Source organism: Neolamprologus multifasciatus, chromosome 16, assembly GCF_963576455.1.
Source record: "Neolamprologus multifasciatus chromosome 16, fNeoMul1.2, whole genome shotgun sequence".
NCBI lineage: Eukaryota > Metazoa > Chordata > Actinopteri > Cichliformes > Cichlidae > Neolamprologus > Neolamprologus multifasciatus.
In genome coordinates, this window is record NC_140454.1 from 2,599,098 (window position 1) to 2,623,648 (window position 24,551).

The window sequence follows — 24,551 nt, forward strand, 5'->3', positions numbered from 1 at the left end:
AATAATGTGTATATTGGAGATTATGTATCGGAATTTCAGGAGCAGTACCACGCCTGCAAACACGTGCCTTCTGGCTGTCATCTATATAGGTTCCCCTAGTTCTGCAAGTTGATCATTCTCGTTTACGTGTGTGGTGGCAGATATCTTTTCTCATATATTAATCACATATTTAATTATATCACATTTATATCACAGTTATAGTAATATCACTTTCTCACTTTGCCATAGTAAGAGCACTCCTGCCACTACTTTACATGCATGTGGAAAGTTAACACAGTAAGGCCGTTGTGATGGGAGACATTAAACAGATAGTGAGGCTCCTTCTGCTTATCAGGGATGTAAATCCTTAGGTGAAGGCTAAGCAGAAAACAAGGTCATAATTCTCTCTGTGCGGGAGAAGGTAAAGCCCACTGTGAGAGGGGCCAACATGAAAGAGTTTGAGGAGTGTTCTTTGTATTAAGGGCGGTGGCCACAATTCAGAGATGATCCTGGTGTTTCACTGGGATGCTCTCTCCACATTGCAATGTGTTTATTAAAACCACTTCAAATCAAGCTCACTGGGTGTGTTGCAGGTTATTGTTAAAATTTCCATGACACGTGCAAACAGGGTCCTTTCTTGGCGGATACCTTTAAGCACAGCTTTCTCACAGGAGTAACATAATTTTACTCACCCTTCCATTTGCTACAATCATCCTCTCATCCGTCAGCACATCAGATGAACAACTACTCAAGCGCTGTGTCCATCGCTTTTCCTCCGGTAATCCAAGAAACACACCAAATGCCACAGCAGCGCTTTACAGAGACTGACTGCTGACGACCCTCTAGCAGTTTTCTCGCCACCCGACATGTGGTCTGCAACATTGATCTATCCAGTCGTCTTATCTCCGCTAAATTCTGTTTAGCGGAGTTTCTGTCTGATTTCTCAGACTTTATATCTAATTTAGTTCTGAGCTCAGATAAAATAATTATTGTGGGTGATTTTAACATCCATGTAGATGCTAAAAATGACAGCCTCAACATGGCATTTAATCTGTTGTTAGATTCAATTGGTTTCTCTCAAAATGTAAAAGAACCCACCCACCACTTTAATCACACTCTAGATCTTGTTTTAACATATGGCATAGAAACTGAACATTTAACAGTGTTTCCTGAAAACCCTCTCCTGTCTGATCATTTCTTGATAACATTTACATTTACAATAATTGATTACGCAGCAGTGGAGAGTGGACTTTATCAAAGTAGATGTCTTTCTGAAAGCGCTGTAACTAAGTTTAAGAATATAATCCAGCCACTGTTATCATCGTCAATGCCCTGTACCAACACAGAGCAGAGCAGCTATCTGAACGCTACCCCAACAGAGGTCGATTATCTTGTTAATAATTTCACCTCCTCACTACGTACGACTCTGGATACTGTAGCTCCAGTGAAAACTAAGGTCTCTAATCAGAAGTACCTGACCCCGTGGTATAATTCTCAAACACGTACCCTAAAGCAGATGACTCGTAATCTGGAGAGGAAATGGCGTGTCACAAATTTAGAGGATCATCATTTAGCCTGGAGAAATAGTTTGTTGCTTTATAAGAAAGCCCTCCGCAAAGCCAGAACAGCTTACTACTCATCACTGATTGAAGAAAATAAGAACAACCCCAGGTTTCTCTTCAGCACTGTAGCCAGGCTGACAAAAAGTCAGAGCTCTTTTGAGCCAACCATCCCTTTAACGTTAACTAGTGATGACTTCATGAACTTCTTCACAAATAAAATTTTTATCATTAGAGAAAAAATTACCAATAATCATCCCACAGATGTAATATTATCTACAGCTACTCTTAGTTTCATTGATGTTAAGTTAGACTCTTTTTTTTCCAATCGATCTTTCTGAGTTAACTTCAATAATTACTTCCTCCAAACCATCAACGTGTCTTTTAGACCCCATTCCTACAAAACTGCTCAAAGAAGTCCTGCCATTGATTAATTCTTCGATCTTATATATGATCAACCTATCTCTAATAATCGGCTATGTACCACAGGCCTTCAAGGTGGCTGCAGTTAAACCTTTACTCAAAAAGCCATCTCTAGACCCAGCAGTCTTAGCTAATTATAGGCCAATCTCCAACCTTCCTTTCATATCAAAAATCCTTGAAAGAGTAGTTGTCAAACAGCTAACAGATCATCTGCAGAGGAATGGTTTATTTGAAGAGTTTCAGTCAGGTTTCAGAGTTCATCACAGCACAGAAACAGCTTTATTGAAGGTTACAAATGATCTTCTTATGGCCTCTGACAGTGGACTCATCTCTGTGCTTGTCCTTCTTGACCTTAGTGCAGCATTCGATACTGTTGACCATAATATTCTATTAGAGCGATTAGAACATGCTGTAGGTATTACAGGTATTGCACTGCAGTGGTTTGTATCATATCTATCTAATAGACTCCAATTTGTGCATGTAAATGGAGAGTCCTCTTCACACACTGAGGTTAATTATGGAGTTCCACAGGGTTCGGTGCTAGGACCAATTCTGTTTACATTATACATGCTTCCCCTAGGCAGCATCATTAGAAGACATAGCATACATTTTCACTGCTATGCAGATGACACCCAGCTCTATCTGTCCATGAAGCCAGATAACACACACCAATTAGTTAAACTGCAGGAATGTCTTAAAGACATAAAGACTTGGATGGCCACTAACTTTCTGCTTCTTAACTCAGATAAAACTGAGGTCATTGTACTCGGCGCTGAAAAGCTTAGAAATATGGTATCTAACCAGATTCTTACTCTGGATGGCATTACCTTGGCCTCCAGTAACACTGTGAGGAACCTTGGAGTCATTTTTGACCAGGATATGTCCTTCAACGCACATATTAAACAAATATGTAAGACTGCGTTCTTCCATTTGCGCAACATCTCTAAAATTAGAAATATCCTGTCTCAGAGTGACGCTGAAAAACTAGTTCATGCATTTATTACTTCCAGGCTAGACTACTGCAATTCATTATTATCAGGATGTCCAAAAAACTCACTGAAAAGCCTTCAGTTAATCCAAAATGCTGCAGCAAGAGTACTGACAGGGACTAGAAGGAGAGAGCATATTTCTCCTGTTTTGGCTTCCCTTCATTGGCTTCCTGTTAAATCCAGAATTGAATTCAAAATCCTGCTCCTCACATACAAGGTCTTAAATAATCAGGCCCCATCTTATCTTAATGACCTTGTAGTACCATATCACCCTATTAGAGCACTTCGCTCCCGCTCTGCAGGCCTACTTGTTGTTCCTAGAGTATTTAAAGGTAGAATGGGAGGGAGAGCCTTCAGTTTTCAGGCCCCTCTTCTGTGGAACCAGCTTCCAGTTTGGATTCAGGAGACAGACACTATCTCTACTTTTAAGATTAGGCTTAAAACCTTCCTTTTTGCTAAAGCATATAGTTAGGGCTGGACCAGGTGACCCTGAATCCTCCCTTAGTTATGCTGCAATAGATGTAGGCTCCCGGGGGATTCCCATGATGCATTGAGTCTTTCCTTTCCAGTCACCTTTCTCACTCACTATGTATTAACAGACCTCTCTGTATTGAATCGTATCTGTTATTAATCTTTGTCTCTCTTCCACAGCATGTCTTTATCCTGTCTTCCTTCTCTCACCCCAACCGGTCGCAGCAGATGGCCGCCCATCCCTGAGCCTGGTTCTGCCGGAGGTTTCTTCCTGTTAAAAGGGAGTTTTTCCTTCCCACTGTCGCCAAAGTGCTTGCTCATAGGGGGTCATATGATTGTTGGGCTTTTCTCTGTATCTATGAAGCGCCTTGAGGCGACATTTGTTGTGATTTGGCGCTATATAAATAAAATTGAATTGAATTGAATTGAATTAAATTCAGTTATGAAGTAACTCCGGTTGCCCGTGTTACGGTTTCAAATATTGGGGATGGATACAAGAGGAAAACCCAAAATAACAACACTGGTCCGGCCGGGTCAAGTCAAACGATGATTTAATGAACACACGCGTGGGAGATGGACACCATACAGCAGACAGCATCAGATCTCAAAATGGTGGAGCCTTGATCAAACTCTTATAGCCTCTAGTGGCCCCCACCTAATCATAAAAGCCTAAACATTCACATTCTTTCTCACACAGCACCTAAGCTACGACCTTGGCTCCCTGTTTATCTGCTCCTGCTGAGATGGGGCAGTATGCTCTGTTCTCTTCTAACCAGACAAATGAGACGATGACTTTCTGCGAACAGTATTTTCTTATAACTCAGCAGTATAATGCATCATAAAACAATATCATCCATTCACAATAAATCAGCAGTCTAATGTAATGCAAATCAGTTTACCAAATGTAATAGTTATCACCTTCTTCTAATTAATGCAAACTAAAACTACATAATAATTCACAATCTTTAGTTAGGGTCTAATATGGCATAAAATAATATCATAATCCGACAATTCCCCCTGATGAGCTCTTTAGACTTAAAGAGCTCACTTACACCCTGCAATCCAGTGTTGCCGGGTTCATTTCTTCTTACTCCTGAGGCCCTTTGTCCCCCTGTTGGGTGAACCATATGTGAGATGACCTCTGTGTTTGCACAGTTCAGATGCAAGAAAAACTTTTATTACAACAACAACAGTAGGTACAGATGATACTCCCATCACTCCCCAGTTCTCCCACAGCTTTATTTCGGTGCTACCTTATACCCTTCAAACGTACTCAGACTAGAACCTCTGTCCGAGGAGCTTTTAACCTTTATTTTATGGCTGTAGGCACCAGTGTCTTCCAGTCGGGTGATCCTCTACTCTTCTTTCTTCAACATCAGGGGTTAGACAACCCTTCAGTCGTTGCACAGATCAGGGGATTATTCTGCCCCGATTTCAAACAATGATCTGTGTATTCTAGGGTCACAGCTGTGTTCCCCAGAAAAAGGAACAGAAAGGTGTTCTCCTTATGACCAATAGCCTCTCGAACGTCGTTGGTGTGGTGTTCCTGGATTTCCGTCAACCCCTTCATGGTTATTGCTGTGTTTATGGGATCCATCCTTTTTAGGTGACTTAGCTGGAGCCCAAAATGCCATGACACTTGAACCCAGTTGATGTTTCCGCAGTCACTGTGTCTGTCTCTGCTGCGAAGGATCCTCGTATATCTGTGACCTCGTCTGGTGTCTGTTCCTTTCTCTGTAAGAGACAAAAAACCAAAACACCTCTCTTCCTAGCTCTAACAATCTAATGTTGCTGTCTACTGATCTTTTGGTGGTTCAGAATTGGTTTATAACATTCAGAATGTCCCAGGGACTTATCCTAATTTAGTGTATGTGTGTGTAAGCGTGTTTGCATTTAGCCCGCTGCACTGGAATTTCCTACACTTTATCAGTCCGGACTATCGCCGAACGAAGCTTATGACCTTCAAAAGACCGAGTGCCAACTCATTATAAGCACATTTGCAAGATATGTATAAAAATGATTAAAACCACTCATTCTAATAAAAGACATAAAAAACAAATTAGCCATTTCTAATTCTAACATGTGTCAATTCAACGAAGCTAGAAAATTAAAAGAACAGGTTAGTGACCTCATATCTTAAAAAGTATCAGACTTTCTCCTATCCAGTGTCGTTGCTCCAGTCTTGTTATCCTGTGTTAGGGAATGAAATCAAGTTAATTGTCATGTTAGATCTGTTCAACTCCTGGCTCCGCCCAGAGCCTGCGTCTTCACAATTGTCTACAAACAAAACCTGTATTAATATGAACTTCACTTCAACATGAACTTGTTGACTACTCTTGACACCTGTAAATAGAAGATTAACATGAAGTTATAACAATCACTGTAATACAAATATTAATATAATGTCAATAGCTTCAATAAATGTTCAATGCAATGCTTGTTATATGATTCTGATGTAACAATAATGCTGATGCTAAAATAACAGTAAAACACACCCTTTTTATCCCTTACTGACCACAGCAGGGGCATCTATGTTTTAAATCAGCCATGAATCCAGCTCACCTGATTCATCACTGAGCCCCACCGGCACTGGCATCTGACAGGGTGGTGCTGCATATTCTTCCTTTAATGTCACTATTTTCAATCTGTTAATTAGAGTGCTTAAACATGAAGTAGACTACGTGGCATTGAGGCGACATTTGTTGTGATTTGGCGCTATATAAATAAAATTGAATTGAATTGAATTGAACTACGTCCACTACAAGTCAATACAACTGTGAATGTGGCCAATTATCAATCTATTACCAATAAATAACAAACGACAGCTTTTATTTTATGCATGCTTTTAGTCAACCACTCACCCAGAGGATCTCCAACCGCAGAAAATTCCTTCTCCTCATTTAATAAGTCTGTCCTCCTTCCATGCCCTGGTAACTGGTCCATCCAGAGCCATATCATCTTGAAATATACATACAACAAGCCAAACCACACCTTGGTCACACCAACCCTTTTCCGCCCTGAAGATGTCCAACGCCATCTTAGTCTGGACTGTCAAAGGTGACTTTAACGCTGATTGTTCCGACAATCCATTTATAACATTTCCTGGTCAGATTAGCCAATCCCTGCACACTGGAATAAACATAATCAACATGATCAACATTTTTCCTGCGTGTTATTTCACCATCTTATTGATTCCAACGCTCCATCCTTATGTGGTTTGCTACATTATGTTTATCTAGAACTCCACTCTGTCTCTAAATGTTTGAAGAATTTTTCATGTTTGGGGTCAAGTTTTAAGAATTTGACCATACGTGAAATTAATGATGTTATCACCCCCATCGGGGCTTACCTTTCCCACTTCTGATGATATTCCTCCCTATTCTTTGCAAGTACCCCCTTTTGATGGCGAGAAACTGTTGGTGTGGTCAAGTGGGCGCTGTAAAAACAAAAGCTCAGGACAGAACAGTTATCAGTCATGTACTTCATACAAAATTAGCATATATTGAATTTCATATTGATCCTCTGAGTGTAATGGTACATTTTAATTTTAATTTATCAAAGCTAAACACAATAATTTTTCTTTATTTTGCTCTTGTTCTTGTGCAGCACCACATCTCAGCACATGCCCCTGTCAGTTCTATCTTACTTTTCTAAATTATTGACTGAACCTAAATGACGTGGACCAAGGTTTGTCATTACATATCTCTATTTTGAAAGTGACAGTCTATCATTCCCCTGTTATTCATAGGCATCAATAGAGTTTTTTCTTTATCTATCAAAATTAATTGGCTTTTTTACAGTGGCTTGCTATGGTTAATAATAACCTGTTCAGTCTTGAGTGAAATCAAAGCTTCTCTTCACTTTAGCATTTAACATTCCCAACAATATAATGTGATACATTAATCGAAACACAACTAATAAAACACAATTTTCTTAATGGAAACATCAGTAGCTCAAAATTAGCAACCAAAAGGTTAAGTCTGCAGTTCACACTCATGTGAAGCTACAGCCTCCCCCTTTAGTCTCTGTCATCCTTCTACTCCTGCAAAAACAAAACAAAGCAAGACAAAACATCCACCCTTCTTTTACAGGCGGGGTGAATTGTTTGTGGACATTTACTAATCCTAAAGTCAGTATCGTTTTTGTCTCAGTGTCAAGTCAGTTTAAACATTTAGTCGTCAGTCCATCACAGTCCAGTCACATGCATACATTCACACACATTCATACCAGATATTGCTGATAATGGAGTCTCAGACGCAACCTATTCGAGCCTCCATCACCAGCAAGATGACGTCATCATTTTAAAGGAAAAACAGTTCCTTGTTTTTTTGGACTGGATTGACTCGCTGCAATCCTTTTAGGTTCAGGACTTCTCATGTGATCAATGTCCCATATAAGTGAATTTCTCCAGAGCCCATTATAATCATGGAGAAAAATACTTTGCGACTGTTTTCAGTAAGAATGTTTTATAGCGCTTTAAAGTTCAATCTCTCAGGCCTGGATTAAAGAGCTGATTTATTAAATCAGGAACTCACAAAATACCAAAATATCACCACCGGTGGATCACTCCTCTCAGATGTTCTTATTTCAGTGCACTGTAACAAAAGCAAAAACAAACGTAACCAATAAAATACTCATATAATAACAAATACTGGGGCCCGTTGGAAACATGTCCAAGCATAAAACCATCTTTCTCTCTCTTAGAGAGAGAAAACAATCCAAACCTCACTGATAAAATCAACCTAGTGTTAAGCAAAACCCAAAATCAACCAAAACTTCACCAGAAAGTTTTTCTCTGTCCAGAGACAATATTGTGTAGGAATACAGGTACCGTAACTTCTTTTTGCACTGACAAAAACGTGTTGGACTTATTTGATTCAATAGTGGACACCAGTTGCACACAAATGTTTTGCTTTGATAGAAACTTAAACAACTGAGTTAAATCAACACAACCTTTTCATTTTCAGTTAACCTGTGCATTTTGAGTTCATATTACACGATTAAGACATGTTCAGATGGAGTAAGTTGAGCTCCTGGAATATTTTAATTCTTCACAATTCTGTCATTTTATTTCAACACTATTCAATAACTTTTATCCAAATTCTACTTGGTCCCTTAAATACTACATGTTGTCTTCATATTGCCTACGGTTCAACAAAGTCTAAATTCTGGTTACCATAAAAATTGAATGGGTCTACAACAACTACCATCCTCCTATCTTTATCCTAATTGCACGAGGGCTGGGAAATAACTCTAAAGTGATAGGTTACGAGGCAGGGTGCACCCCGAACAGGTCACCAGTCTGTCACATAGAAACAAACAACCATTTACACTTACATTCACAGATAATTTAGAGTCATCAATTAACCTAGCTCTAAGAGCTGCATGACTTTTCACTGTGGCAGGAAACCAGAATACCCAGAGAGAAACCACTGCAAACTAGCCAGACTGTGGTCTTGCACCCAGGACCTTCTTACTGTGGAGCAACAGCACTCACCAGCATGCCAACAATTTAGGAAATACAGGGAAGCCATGATTTCCTGTTGAATTTTATACAGATCTTTAAAGCCTGAGGCAATTGTGTTAAATACACGTGGGATGCTTACGTAAATCCAAGGGCTGGCCCCCTTTTCTCTTTTTATTTTATATTTTATTATTGTTATTATTTTTATTTTTATTTTTATTTTGCTCTCCTCCTTTTCAGTCCGTTTGGGTCCATTGGTGCTGCTGCCCAAAGTTCTCTCCATACTGGTTCTGGCCCCACTTGAGGCAGTCCTTTTCTCCAGTGTCCTGCATCTTCTCCTTGTCCAGCTCCTCCTTAACTTGACCCTTTTGCTTCTGTAGCTCCTTCAGGGTTTGCTCCTTCTGTTGGAGCTTCTCGTCAGGTTTGGCAACCTTTTTTTTCAGTGTGTTCCTCCTTCAATTAAATCTCAATCACAAACATGTGACTCTCCGAAATAAGGCTCACACCGTTAATTCATCATTTTCACTCTGTACCACTGCTCCTTATCAGGCTGTGTGAAGCACAGTAAACAATTCAGTCGAGGCCTTGAGCCATAAACAGACATCACTCACAGACATTGTTTTCATAACCAAACTGCTTTAGACCCTGTCCCCTAAATCTACACAAATGCCCTCTGGGTGACATGAAATGCATTTAACCAATTAACAATCAATGACTTCTTGTTGTTGTAACAAATTCTGTATTTGGACATTTGTGTGCAGCATTTTGCGTATCAGCATAGCATTTGTTAGTAAAGCATTCTTCATTGCATCAGCGTGTGTGTATCACTCTTCATTGCACAAACATGTATATGTGTGTGTGTGTGGATCACTTCTCAATGAATTGAATCAGCATTTCGATTTGTGTGCGTGTGTGTGTCATTTCTCAGTCAATCAACAAGTGCATATGTGTTCATATGTGTGTTTCTCTTGCTTCTGAGTCAGTGTATGTAAATGTGTGTGTTTGTGTGTGTTTGTGTTCATAACTTTCCTGTTCTGGTATTCTGGGTAAACCATGGCCTGAAGCGCGCTCTGGGGTCCTGCTCTCCTCCTTTTCAGTCCGTTTGGGTCCATTGGTGCTGCTGCCCAAAGTTCTCTCCATACTGGTTCTGGCCCCACTTGAGGCAGTCCTTTTCTCCAGTGTCCTGCATCTTCTCCTTGTCCAGCTCCTCCTTAACTTGACCCTTTTGCTTCTGTAGCTCCTTCAGGGTTTGCTCCTTCTGTTGGAGCTTCTCGTCAGGTTTGGCAACCTCCTGCTCCAGCAAGCTCCGGCCTGATTTAAAGTCCTGTATCTGGGACTCTAAGCCTGACTGATGGGTTCGATTAGCAGCCAGCTCCTCCTGAGCCATGCTCAGTTTCTGCTCTGATGTCTCGAGCTCTCACTGAGGGCAGAAACCTCAGAGTCTTTTCCGTACACGTCTGATTGAAGTTTATTGATGTTTTCCTTGCTTTGCTCCACGGCCTTCTGCAGCTCTGCTGTTCGGCTCTTCTCAGAGGTCAGCTCCTGGCCGAGCCCCGACACCTGTGCCTTCAGCTTATGTTCTTCTGGTGCTTTTGTCCAATCTGAGGTGCCTCCTGACCTCAGTTACTCCTCATGTCTCTGGCACGCCCTTTTTGCTGCCCGATCCTCCGTGTTGGTCCGTCACTGTCCTGCACAGGTTTAATGCAGTGTTGTTAAGGTCAGCATTTTTTGCTCGGCCTCACTTTTCATCCGGGCTTAATAGGCGTCTCGTCACAGCTCTGTCAGCTGAAGCTGTCTGGAAATCTCCCCCGTGTAGTGAAACGGGCCTTGGATTTAAAGCTCTCCGTCTCCGCTGCATGAGATCTTTTTCCTGCAGCACTGTTGACATTCTCAGGTTGTTGTTGTGGGTCCAGCTGCTGTAGCATTTGGTCAGGGTCACATCAAAGATGGTAGAAGGGAGAGCCAACATGGTAGAGGGGAGAGCAGGAGTCCAGGTCAGCCTCGGCTTTCCGGGCCGACAAAGCAGCCTGTAATTAAGCATAAAGAGAAAAAACAAAAACAAAACAAAAACCGACGAACAGGAAAATGATGTTGTTTTGGCTGTGTTGTTCAGAGAGGGGCCAGGCCCTGTGTCAGCCTTCTCCCCCCCTTTTTTTTGTTTTTTCTCACTATATAATCAAGTCATAACCCACCAAGTTGACAGGACAACAGGTACACGTTAAAATTCTTAAGATCATGTTTAATAATTCAAAAAGGAATTTTATTTCATTCAGTAATCACTTGTATTAATCAATCATAGGAAAACATATCACAATTTGACTCTTTTAACCACTAAATTTGTTGTTCCATCACTGGTTTGTGATTTACCAGTGTCTTTCTCTTTGAAGTCAAGTTGTCCTGCAACCCAGAGAGTTTATTTGTTAGTAGTGGATAGACTTTATCATTTAACAACAGGTGTATGTTAAGTTTCACTGCTTTAACCTTGCTGGAAAATCTTCACATATTCATGAATGTAAGCTGTTTCTTCATTGCGTGTATGTGCGTTTGTGGGTGGGTTATTTTAACTTTTTTCTCAAACAAGGCATTTCTCTAATTGTGTGTGTTTTTAATCTTGTTTCCCAAATTTTGATTTCCCACCTTAAATAACAGCATTCCATGTCTTCAGCCAGGAGTTAGAGCTTGCTTGTGAGGTTCAGGGACACATGGTGCCAAAAACAATTCAGTGAAAAACTTGCCTGAAAATTTCCAGTGATGGTAACCGATAACTGGAGGAGAAGATGTCCTTTAAGCTTCTTTTCAGGTAGGGACAAAGTGAGAGGTCAAGCTGTAAAATTTTGAGCCAGAGCTTGGCCTGTGTGTCGTCCCAATTTTGTTAATCTATCCTTTTGCTGCTGTACTCAGGTCTCCTGGTTGAGAGAAATCCACCTGTATTAGGAGACTAAAACATTCATTTACTATTTTTCTTACAACATCCATTTAGTTCATCTACCTAGATTTTACTCTCTCTCTTGGTGCATAGTTCACACAGTCAGGCAGTTGCCTTTTATGGGCATGCAAGTTTCCGGTCACTTACCCCCAGCAGCTGCGAAGCCGTCTCTCCCATATCAAAACTCAGCCAAACATTAAACATTCACCGTAGTCATTCAAAACTTTATTTGTAATATTATAATCTGACAGCATGGTGGGAGTTTCTAAAAATAACGGAGTCTTCATTAATCCCATGCAAACGTACACCTATCTGGAATAACCCTGACATATTACAAAACAAAAATATGATTAATTTCCCAGAATGGAGTTGTAAAGGAATTAAATACTTAGAACATATATTAGAGGGAACAGAATTTATTCCATTTGACAGACTAGTTACACAATATGGGATCAACAAGAAAAGATTTTTAGAATATCAACAAATTAAATCCATAGTAAAAAAGAAATTTAACCTCAGTCAAGTTGAATTACAAACACCACCAAGTGTGGTTCAATTTCTTACTCTTAAATCCCCCAAACTATTATCTAAAATATACAGAACACTTTCTAAAATAGATGAATCAATATCCCTTCCTATTGCAAAGTGGGAAGCAGATTTATCAGTCAGCTTAGACCAAAACGTCTGGTCTCAGATTTGCTTAAAAACCTTTAAATTGATTAAAAATCCCAATCTGCAATTAATACAATACAAAATACTGCATAGAGTGCACTATACAGGTCATCGAATGTTTAAGATGGGCTTTACATCCGCCAACAACTGCTCACACTGTCAAGGCAATACACCAGACAGTTACATCCACGCTCTTTGGTTCTGTCCACCAGTGCAGAAGTTTTGGCACGAGATATGTGAGGACTTATCAAAGTGTCTGAAATGTAAAATTCCAACCTCCCCTTTAGTATGCTTGTTGGGAAATTTGGATGATGTCACTACAGAAATTAATACAGTCCACATGGTTTTTATTGCCCTATGCATCGCCAAGAAAACGGTCCTCATGAACTGGAAAAATAAAAATAATCTTAATTCTAGCCAATATAGAAACTATCTAATAGATCACATTAGTCTCGATATAGCCTCTGCCACCACATTAGATCAATCCCTCTGGGCTCCTTTAATCGGCTCCATCACCTAGCGGGGGTAGGGGGTCGTGGTTTGGTCCCGCCTTGGCTATTGTGGTTGATGTGGAGGTTGGGATGGGCTTAGGGCACCTGGAGGACTCCTAGAGACGTTATCCCTGGAGGGCTTAACCCGGGGGTTGTGTTCATAACCTGGTTAGTGGCTCTGGTCGCTCTCAGAGGTTGTTCTCCTCGTGGCTGCGTGCAGCGGGGCTGGAGGATGGTCTGTGCTGGCGGACGTAGGTTACTGGCCTGGTGGCCTGGCTGCCCCTGAGTGGATCCGGGGCGGGCGTGGGGGTTTGGGGTTCGGGGGTGCTTCGCCTCCGTGCTGGGGCTCTGGCTGGGCCTTGGGGGCTTCGGTCCTCGTCGGTGTGTCGCCGAGGTTGTGGGCGGGTGGGTGCACGGGGGCTCAGCCCTGGCGCAGGGGGCCTCTTGTGCATCGGCCTAACCGGGGGGCTCTTGAACTGGCAGGGAGGTTGTTCCATCTTTGCAGGAGTCCACTCTGCAGGTGGGGGAGAGACATAGGAGAGGTGGAGAATAAACTTAACCTGGGTGTCTGTGTCTTGTGTAGTCTGGGAGATGATTGAATGTTGGGGTGGGTACAGTTTCCTCTGCGGTGGGGTGGGGTGGGCTGCCCCGGGTCCTGTGGGGCTTGGCGGTGCTGCTGCCGTAGGCCCCGGTTTGGATGGGCCTGGGCTCCCTTGCCTTGGTGGACACCAGAGGACGGGGGTGCATATTGGGGTCAGCGGGGGAGCTGGCCCTAGGGAGGGACACCCTCCCCTCCCTTCTTTTCCTCCCCATCCCCGGCTGCCTCCCTCTTCCCGCTCCACCACACCCACCCACACAGGTAGGGCTTTGGGGTGCGGGTGTGTCACCAGGGTGCAGGGGAGACATTCCCCCCCCCTCTGTCCTCTTCTGGCCACCTGTGCCTCAATTTTATCTCACAACTTAGACATCCACATTTCTTACACTCTCATAACACACACACATATATATATATAGGGCCTTGAGGGTGGGCACGTTAACGGCGTCCAGTAGACGGTCTGTGTATTCAAACCTACCTCTGGCGCCGGTGCCCACCTCTCAATTTTAAATCCATGTAGACATTGAGGGCTCTCGGGAGGGGCCGTGCTAACACCTGCTGCTCTCTGGCAGCAGCACCATGCTCTCCCTTGTTTTAAATACACTTTAGAGCAACACGCAGCAACACTACACTTGAGCGGGAGGAGGGAGGTATGGGGTCTTAACACACCCCCGTTCTCTGCTAGCCATCGGGGCGGGGGGGCTGGGAAGAGATGCTGGCTGTCCGATTGGCCTCCCTGCTGCTGCGGAGCCTGGGGCGGTCTGCTTGCCTCCACCCCGGAGGGAAGGGTAACATCTCTTGGGTCTGGGTGCCGTTTCCATCTCTGGGGGTGAGGATACCTGGACCCGGGGTATAGAGTATGTTTGGGGAGTGTGATTGTGTGTACATGTCCATTTACGTTTATTCCTACGTTGGGTGAGTGCTGAGTGTTTGTATATGTGTGCATGAGGGTGGGAATGCATGTCTGTGTCTGTGTGTGCCTGTTTGTCTGTGTCTATATGTCAGGTCGGGTCTTAGACTCCACCTCTCTGGGAACTCCAAGGCCCTCCAAAGTGTGGAGGCCTATCTCCCCTCACCGCACTCCCTGCCGGTGACTGATGCCCTCAGGGGTCGGTGCATTGTTGGTTCTTGGTGTCCAGGGCTGGGCGCTCAGGTCATGTGCCAGCTCACTCCCGGTGGCTACTTGGCGGGGCCTGGCGCCTGCTGCTCGGTCAGGCCTCTTCCGGGGCGCGGGGGGCCCTCGGGCCTCCGGCCTCTGTGCCTGCGGCTCGGTTCACTCAGGCACAGCTGGCTGCTGGCAGAGCCGGCGGGCACGCCGGTGCAGCCCCCTCTAGCTTCTGCCGGGTGGCTACTGGGTGACCCCTCGTCTGGGGATCCTCAGCCCTTCCCATGAAGGTGGCACGGATGCCCCTCCGGTGGTCCTCCTTGGGCTCTTGCACTCTGGGGCCTCTGGATGTCTGGGGCCTGGATCTCCTCCATGCCCTTCTGTTTTTCTTTTCCTTCCTCTTTCTTTCTCCCTTTCCTATCCCTCACTCATGTCTGTCCCGTCTGTAACAACTGAAAATAAAATAAATAATAAAAACAAAGGTCGATCAAATGGACCAATACGGCAATGCCATGATGATCCATTTGGCAAAATAAATCCATTGGGTATCCTTGTTGGTCTTCAGACAACAATTCTGACGGCTAAAGAACCAAATGGGACAGGCGAAAAAAATAAAAAAAATAAAATAAAATTATAATCTGCAAAATCAGCATTTTAATTACAGGCATGTATCATTGTTTGCAAATCATACTTATAAAACTCAATAACACACTAAACAGGAAGTCCTCTGTGGGCTTCACAGCAGCCACCTCATTTGCATGTTCACACAAAATAGCTCGCAGCGTAGCAGCGCGCTGTCGTCACACACAGCCTCGTTTCACACTCAACTCTCTATTATTTTACAAAGACGTCTTATATTTACAATCACTCTCAGGCCTGAAAGTTTTAGCGCCTACACAATTTTGACAAATTTAAGTTAACGGGTCCAACCGAAGAAAGTCCAACTTTTTTGTAATCAATTAACCAGTATCAGACTCTAACTGTATCTGGCCTCATCTCTAAAGTCCCTAACTCAATTTAAAGTGTCCAAAAAAGCGCAGATACCGTTCAACACGGTAAGTGGTGCAACCACTAGTTATTCTGGAGTGCCCCAAGTTCCACAGTGACCAACTGACTATCCCTCAAAGAGGACAAGGCCTAGGCGTCCCTGGCCTTGGCAAGCGTTACCTCTGAGCACTGCGCCTCCTAGTGGACTCTAACCACCGTTCTCACAAATTTATAATACTTTTAAACAACAGACAACACCCAAAGACAAGAGTATGACTGAGGCAGATGCAACGTTATGGACAATGGAGACTCTAACTCGCAACATGACCAACACAGATGCAATCTTTAGACCAATGGAGACTCTAACTCACAAACTGACCAATTCCCTATCAAACTACCTGAGACTCTAACTCAGTATTATTACCTTTACCTGAGACTCTAACTCAGTATTATTACCTTTACCTGAGACTCTAACTCAGTATCTTTACTTGTAACCTTACTTCAAATTTCAACACTCATGAGATTTTTCTTCAAAATCAAAACAGACACTCACCGGCAACTTTTACTGAATAGACATTTAATTTTATCGTCCAATTCAGCACACTTCGGATAAAATCAACAGGCCTGTGCCCACCTCTTTTATAAAGGCGCCTGTCCACTCAGTTCGATTGCCGGATAATGTCTGCCCGTCTGACCACCTCGGACCGTCCAAACCTTCCATCCCAATACCACAGGACGAGCCCCCAAAACTGTTACGGATTCAAATATTGGGGATGGATACAAGAGGAAAACCCAAAATAACAACACTGGTCCGGCCGGGTCAAGTCAAACGATGATTTAATGAACACACGCGTGGGAGATGGACACCATACAGTAGACAGCATCAGATCTCAAAATGGTGGAGCCTTGATCAAACTCTTATAGCCTCTAGTGGCCCCCACCTAATCATAAAAGCCTAAACATTCACATTCTTTCTCACACACAGCGCCTAAGCTACGACCTTGGCTCCCTGTTTATCTGCTCCTGATGAGATGGGGCAGTATGCTCTGTTCTCTTCTAATCAGACAAATAAGGCGATGACTTTCTGTGAACAGTATTTCTTATAACTCAGCAGTATAATGCATCATAAAACAATATCATCCATTCACAATAAATCAGCAGTCTAATGTAATGCAAATCAATTTACCAAATGTAATAGTTATCACCTTCTTCTAATTCAGGAGCATAATGCAAACTAAAACTACATAATAATTCACAATCTTTAATTAGGGGTCTAACATGGCATAAAATAATATCATAATCCGACAACAGCAAATGACAACAATGTACGAATTGAACCAAATCGTACAACTGGAGAGAATGTTTCATCATAGTCTGCACCATAAATCTGTGAATAGCCTTTGGCAACAAGTCTGCACTTGTACCTTTCCACTTGTCCATCACTGTGATGCTTAACTTTAAAGACCCATTTTTTTCCAACTGCTTTGCGATCCTTTGGTAGATCCACTAAATCCCATGTGCCATTTTCCAGCAGTGACTCATATTCCAAACCAGCTGCTTCTTTCCACTCCTTTGCATTTGGACTTGACATAGCCTCTTCCAGTGTATTTGGTTCTGTGACACAACAGATGTTTGCATAATGGTCAACTGTAACTACGTCAGCAAACTCCTCAAATCCATATCTCTTTGGAGGTCTTCTGATCCGCTGATCTCCTTTTGCAGCCTCACTGGCGACAGCCTCCTCAGTACTTGTTTGTCTTTCACCCATGTGTAGTGTCACCTCATTCCCCAAACAGAGATCTTTTTCACTTTGTTTGCATTTAAACTCTGTTTCATTGAAGACCACATCTCGTCGAATCAGTATTTTTCCTTTTTCCTCATCCCACAGTCGGTAGCCTTTTGCATTGGTTGCATATCCCAGGAACTTTCACTGCCTTTTTGTCCAGCTTCTTTCTCTCTGTGTCTGGAACATGAGCATAAGCAACACAACCAAATACTTTCATATAGCTAATGTCTGGTTTTTTTTTCCATACCATCTCTGACAGGGTGTTTCGTTCTTTGAAGCAGATGTTGGGAGCCTATTCTGTATGTAAGCTGCAGTAGAAACAGCTTCTGCCCAGAATGTGTTTGGCAACTTTGCATGTGACAGCATGCTTCTAGCTGATTCCACTAGAGTTCTGTTTTTTCTCTCTGCAACACCATTTTGCTGTGGTGTCATTTCAATCATTTCATGGTGGATGCCTTGAGCTTTCAAATATTCTTGAAACTCTTTAGATGTGTATTCCCCACCATTGTCAGTTCTGAGTCTTATTACTCCCTGTCCACATTCATTTGAGAAGATTCTTTCAAACTCTTTGAACTTGCTCAGGACTTCCGTTTTTTCTCTTATGAAATACACTTTACAACATCTGGAGTAGTCATCAATGAAAGTTACAAAGTACTTTTTTCCTCCTAGTGACTCAGTTTGAAAAGGACCACAAACGTCACTATGCACTAATTGGAACTTGCGTTTTGTTCGTATTTCTCCCACTTATTTGTAAGGTTTTCTTGATAATTTGCCCTCAACACAAGCTTCACAAAAAATGTCCTCCTCTTCATTTGTAAAGCTAACTCCTTTTACCAAGTTTTTGACCTTTTTCAGATTTGTTGTGTGACCTAGGGGCTGATGCCACATACTTGCTGGAACTGAAGCAGTTGACGCTCCATGACAAGTTGTGCAGTTTCCCTCGATATCCAGCTGATACAATCCGTCAGATCTTTGTGTTCCCATTCCACGGAGAGCTCCATTTTTTCCTCTTATGTAGCAGTGAGTCCTTTTGAACTTCACTGTGTTTCCCTTCTTGGCAGCAGCTCCCACTGAGAAAAGGTTCATTGATAATTTGGGAACATACAGCACATCATACATTGTGGCATCTTTTCCATCACTAACTCTGAATGATATTTTCATTGTTATGTTGCCCAGACCTAAAGCCTCAACTACTCTGCCATCACCGAGTTTCACTGTTTGTGGTCCTGAAAACTCTTGGTAGTTCTGTATTGCTTCTTTATTCCATGTCATGTGCTTTGACGCTCCTGAATCAATTAACCATTCTTCTTGTTGTGCATCACTTTCACATGACTCATTTACAACAAAAGCTCCCTCAAATGCGTCCTCTTTGTCCTTATACACCACGCTTTTAGCCTTGTGGGCCTTGTATTTCTTTTTAATGCTTGGACAATCACGCTTGATATGTCCTTCCTTCCCACATTTGTAACATCTCCATGAGTCGGAGCTGTTTTCTCCCACTGTTTTTGATCCACTCTGTTCATTTCTATGCATCTGAGATGATATCGCTGATACACTACTGGACACAGTGGTGTTGTCAGTAAGCACTCGCTTTTGTTCCTCATTTATCAAGGCTTGTTGAACAAACTGTAGCGTCAGACTGTCCATCTTTATCTCCAAAGCAGTAACAACAGTTGCATAGCTGGGTGGCAAACTACCTAGAAGGGTGACAATTTGATCGTCCTCTTCAATTACAGAACCTATGGCCCCTAGCTGATCAGTAAGTTCCTTCATCCTCTTTAAATGATCATTGAGATGTTCTCCTTCCTTCATTTCACACCGGAAGTACTTCTTCTTCAGAAATAGCTTGTTAGCAACAGTATCTCTTTCAAACTGTGCTTTTAGCATCTCCCACGCTTCTTTGGGTGTTTTACAGATTGTTATCAAGTACAATTGGGGTGTACTTACATTCAGTACCAGCACTGAAAAAGCCTTTTCTTTCTTCCATTCAAATTCAGCTCGTGCTTGGGCATTAGCATCCGCAGCTAACTGCTCCGTCTCCTGTACCATACCCCACAGTCCTTTTGCCTTCAACAGGTGCTCCAGTTGAAATTTCCGTTGCCCAATTCTCCGGTCCGCTCAGCTTGTCAATAAACAGTCTATCTTCCATTGTGAATCCCACAATTCTGTTTATGACTCCCAAAAGAAAACGTGTTAGCAGCTTCCCTTGGCGACCTCTGGGCCCATAACCTGATGTTTTTAACGAACACCTTTTATTGCATGTAATGCACAGACACACCAACAGAGGGCAGTAATATCCCTTCAACATACATTGTAAAATTACTATCACAACAGATATGATGCTTCTTGGACACTTGGATGAGGTGTTTGGGGAATGTTTATCACAAGACCCTGTGGTAGACCCATGACATGCTGGTGACATTATGTCTTTGGAGCCCAGAAAAAGAAGGATAGGTGGCTGGGCAGGAGGCATAGGCATCCCTTCTTAGACTCGTGCTCCTGAAATCCAGGAGAAACAGCAGGAAATGAAATGATGTGTCGGTGGAATGGGTGCGTTTTTATTTTTATTTTTGTCAAGCTGTGAAACATAAGTAAATCTCAGGACGTGCTGTCATGTGCATTTCCAGTGAAAGCGTTAGAGAATATCGCACAAGAGATTTTCTGGGGTGTGGTGGATGGAGAAAAGGAGTAGGAGGAGTAAGGTAAGTCACATTACACGGATAGCTTTAGTCCAGTGCCAGTGTTCAGCAGCTTTCATCTTCTTTTCCCTTTCTGCTCATGGAGAACCTGTATGGACAACAACTCTGCTTTCCACAGCTCCTCAACACCTCCTGTAGGAAGCCGCTGCAACATCACAATCAGACCATTTTTCTGTACATTCTGCTTTCCTGCATCTCTCTGCTCACAGTGACTCTCAACGCCCTGGTCATCATCTCTATCTCCCACTTCAGGTGTTGAAGTAAACTTTAATATATTGTGTTTGACTTGAGCATACTTGGATTAGCTACAGAGTACTCTTCACATTTGGCCTTTACTAAACTGTAATAGCTCTTTTAGAAAGGAACAGCTGATGTGATAAATGTTTGTACTATTTAACCTCCTCCTCTCAGAATGATGTGAAAACTAGAGATTTGCCCTACTTTGTTGCACTGGATTGTTTATTGTATGTTGTTTTACTTTCAGACTTGGTGCATTACTGTAGCAGCTGGTCCACCTGCTGCAGGTTTATTAATATTATGTTACATCTTTCTTTGTTTTTCTTCTCAGGCAGCTTCACAACCAAACCAACCTTTTCCTCCTCTCTCTCGCTGTCTCAGACTTCCTTGTTGGCCTCCTGCTGATGCCGCTTCGAATCCTCCTTTTAGGGGGCTGCTGGGTTTTGGGCACCTTCATGTGTGGACTGTTTTACTATGCCTCTTTTGTTCTCACATCTGCCTCAGTAGGAAACATGGTGCTTATTTCATTTGACCGGTATGTAGCTATTTGTGACCCCTTGTCATACCCCACCACAGTTACTGAAAGAAAAGTCCAAATCAGTGTCTGTCTGTGTTGGGCCTGTTCGCTGCTGTATAACGGCACAATACTAAACAACTTTCTGAAGCAGCCAGACAGATATAATTCTTGTGACGGGGAATGCATAGTTGTAATTGATTTCATAACTGGTGCTTTTGATGTCGTAGTTACCTTCATCGGCCCCACTGCTGTGATTATATTTCTGTACGTGAGAGTATTTCTGGTGGCTGCGTCTCATGCTCAGGCTATGAGATCTCATGTTGCCTTTGTTACTTCAAAGGGTTCAGCTCACATTAAGAAGTCTGAGAGAAAAGCAGCTACAACTATTGGTGTTGTTGTGGTTGTGTTTCTGATGTGTTTCTGTCCTTACTTTTATCCCTCGCTCGCAGGGCAGGACACATCAGCCAGTGTGGAATTTTCCATTTTTGGGGTCTGGTTACTTTTTTGTAATTCCTGTCTAAATCCACTTATCTATGCGTTTTTCTATCCCTGGTTTAGGAAGACTGTTAAACTGATAGTTACGTTGCAGATTTTGCAGCCTGACTCCTGTGATGCCAACATACTGTAGAATTAAAACCATATCACTCCTCAGTTAATACACTGTAAAGACCAAAGGTCAAAATGTGAAAAAATAAGTTGATATCTGACATCTTCTTCAGCTGTTAATGAAAAATTGCATCAATTATTTGTAATAATGTATTAATATTGATTATTACCAGCTGTAATAAACAATAATAATCAAGAATCCATCAAGATCCTTTAACTTCTTCATGAAAAATGCACATGCATACTCCAGAGTCACTATGAAGACTCATCTTCATTCACTCCACTCTCGTCAAAGAACCTTTTTATTTTGTCTGCTGGTTCTTTAAAGAACAAAAGGTTCTTCATCCTTAGCTGTCTAAGTTTGATGGTGTAAATGACATAAATATTTATTTACTATAATTAGAGTGTGAATTATGCTGTGTGTTTTGTTTGTGTGCATGTGTGCGAAGGGGGAGGGCGGGTTACCTGGTGATTACTCTTTAAGAGCAGATGGTAGGAAACTGAATATTCAAATAAAGTTAGAAATACTTGCTTAAAAATATACTGGTGGCAGGGGTGAGGGCCAAAGCCTAAAGCCCCCCCCCCCCCCACACCCCTAACCCAGCAAACCCATTGATCACAAATAATGTGGTGATAGAATATTATTAAGATGTTTATGAATATGGTGAGTTAACAAACAGTAGACACAATACACACATTCAAATACTGTACTTTAGTTTTAAGTTTTAATACTATTTTCTGCTTCGAGGCATTACTTTTGAGATTATTATATATATTAGAAAATATAGCATAATGATGATACCAGTTATTGTAAACTTTACAAACCACCCAGCAGTATGTAAAGTCAAATTATAAAATACAAGTAAATAACAATTGCAGAACAGAATGTCAGTGTAATGAACACACACTTAGTTTTGACAAAGCGCACTGCTTAGGTAAATGATCTGAGTACTTGTTCATCACTGAGCAATTTGTTAATATGTGTTTTTAACCCAAATGACAGGGAGAGAGAGACGTCATGCGCAGGCAGATCGCGCGAGTGGTAGTGATGTGCGATACCACTGATTTCCTTTCCGATCCGATACCAAGTAATATTCAGGGTGGTATCGACGATACTGATCCGATACCGATACTTTGTACAAAAACTTATTTTATTTATTGTATCTCAAATTATTGCATCGTAATGATTAGAGGACATCAGATTACTTGTTCTTATCACTTAATGATGCAGAGTTCATCATATAGAAATAAACAAACTGAAGTTGTGCTATTTGAACACGTTGCCTGCCTGCAGCACTAAAGGACTCCGTGAGAGACGTGACCTGCCCCTCTCCTCCTCTTCGTCTCAACATACGCTCGTCATATTCTGTGATATGATTTACTCTGAGGTGTTTGACACGGATAATGATGTTGCCACAACCATACATGCCAACCCTCCCGATTTTTCCGGGAGAATCCCGAATTTCTTCCGATTTTCCACCCGGACAACAAAATTGAAAAACCATATCGCAGAATTCATAGCGCGGCCCAACCAATTCCAGTTTCCAACAATGGCGGCAGCAACTAAGTTTTAATATCACTCTTATTTCTCTTTCTAGGTCAAAATTTTTTTTAACATATTTTCAGGTGAGAATGTAGCTGTGCAAACTTCAAATATCTGAGCTGACACATAGTCTTCAAACCCCCGTGATCTTTTACTACACGGGTTAAACATGATATATAAGTCACTTTGATAACTTAAAAATGTTATTGTTCGGCTTTTTCAGTGTTTCATTTGTTTGTGAGTAAATCGGTTTGGCTGAGATTAAAGTTATTAGATTAAATTAAACTTTATTAATTCCCCCCCCAACAGCCCTTTTGAATGTCTTCCTAATTCTGAGGTAGAAACTGAAGATAGTCAGATTAACAGTATTTTGTCTGCCATTCTGCCATTCTGCAATTCTGCAATTCATCTCATGTAAACAATAACGTGGCCACAGCCTGACGTGAAAAGGGCACACACCTTTGATGTTGCGCAATGAACTCTGTATTCCTCGTCCACACGTAAATGCAAAAATGGAGTTTTAAAAAAATTAAAGAAAGCCGTTTACGTGGACGAAACAGCTGCGTGTTCAAAAATACCCGTGTAGGTGCGGACGTAGCGTAAAAGAGTTAGTAGTTTATTTTATTACTACCTGTAATTTTTTGCAGTTTACTTGTATTTGCTTAATTGTTTACTAAATGTTTGAGGTGAGAAATAAACTGCAAACGAGCAAAATATGTGTGTGGTTGGAGGATGCGTTTGTGCGTGTGCATGCGCGCGTGGGGGGGGGCGCAAACATTTTTCCTGTAAAAAGTTTGGGAACCACTGCATTAAGCCAAGAAGAGGTCGTTATACTAACAAGAGGTATAAAAGCCGGGTCAAAGTTCAGCACGTGGTTAAAGTTTGTAATCCAGCCGGGGTGTAAATATCACTCAGCAGCCAGTCGTAGAGCTGAAGCAGGTAGCATCAACACATAAATCTACCCGGCTTAAATCACAAGACCACCTCTGACCGAAAAGCTGTAGATTTTTCTCGTTTGCACAAATTAATTCAGATTCACACCAATTCTGTTCACAGCTCCAACAAAATGAGGAAGAGGAGGGAGAAACACAATTAGGTTGAATTACAATTGGATGGAAGTCGAGGACAAGGAGAAGGAAGCTTAGGATGAGGAGCAAGAGAAGCAGCAGGAGCATCTTTAGGGATCTCTATGATGTCATTGAGGTTTGTTTCATTAATATGGTCCTCTCACAAAGAAAGATGACTTGTTTTAGTTCACCTACTTCCTGTATTAAATAGTGATGTGCAAAACGTTGTGGAAAACCACAGAGCAGCACGTATAGGGCATCTGCAGGTAAATGAACATCAAATCTCTCAGACTAAAATCTGTATTATACTTTTAGACTTAAGACCATATGTTGTATATTTATCACCCCTATGATAAAACCAATGTCAGCCATTGGTTTATGGACTTTGTATTTTGAAGCCTCAACATTTGCTTTATTGCTATGTTGGTTTTTTGT

At 42.1% G+C, this 24,551-nt stretch overlaps 1 protein-coding gene and 1 long non-coding RNA gene across 2 annotated transcripts; one reads left to right on the forward strand and one right to left on the reverse strand.

Moving 5' to 3' along the window:
- Positions 1-7,367: 7,367 nt before the first annotated feature.
- On the reverse strand, positions 7,368-12,050 carry LOC146499990 (uncharacterized). Its single transcript, XR_014869930.1, has 2 exons — positions 9,317-12,050; positions 7,368-9,111 (listed from the first exon to the last, which is right to left on the reverse strand). It is a non-coding gene; the product is annotated as an uncharacterized LOC146499990 (long non-coding RNA).
- Positions 12,051-19,832: 7,782 nt separating this feature from the next.
- Positions 19,833-22,204, forward strand: LOC146499991 (trace amine-associated receptor 13c-like). The gene is made up of 2 exons (XM_085136198.1): positions 19,833-20,398; positions 20,715-22,204. The coding sequence occupies exons 1-2, from the start codon at positions 20,226-20,228 to the stop codon at positions 21,526-21,528; spliced, it is 987 nt and encodes a 328-aa protein (XP_084992324.1). The 5' UTR covers positions 19,833-20,225; the 3' UTR covers positions 21,529-22,204.
- Positions 22,205-24,551: the final 2,347 nt, after the last annotated feature.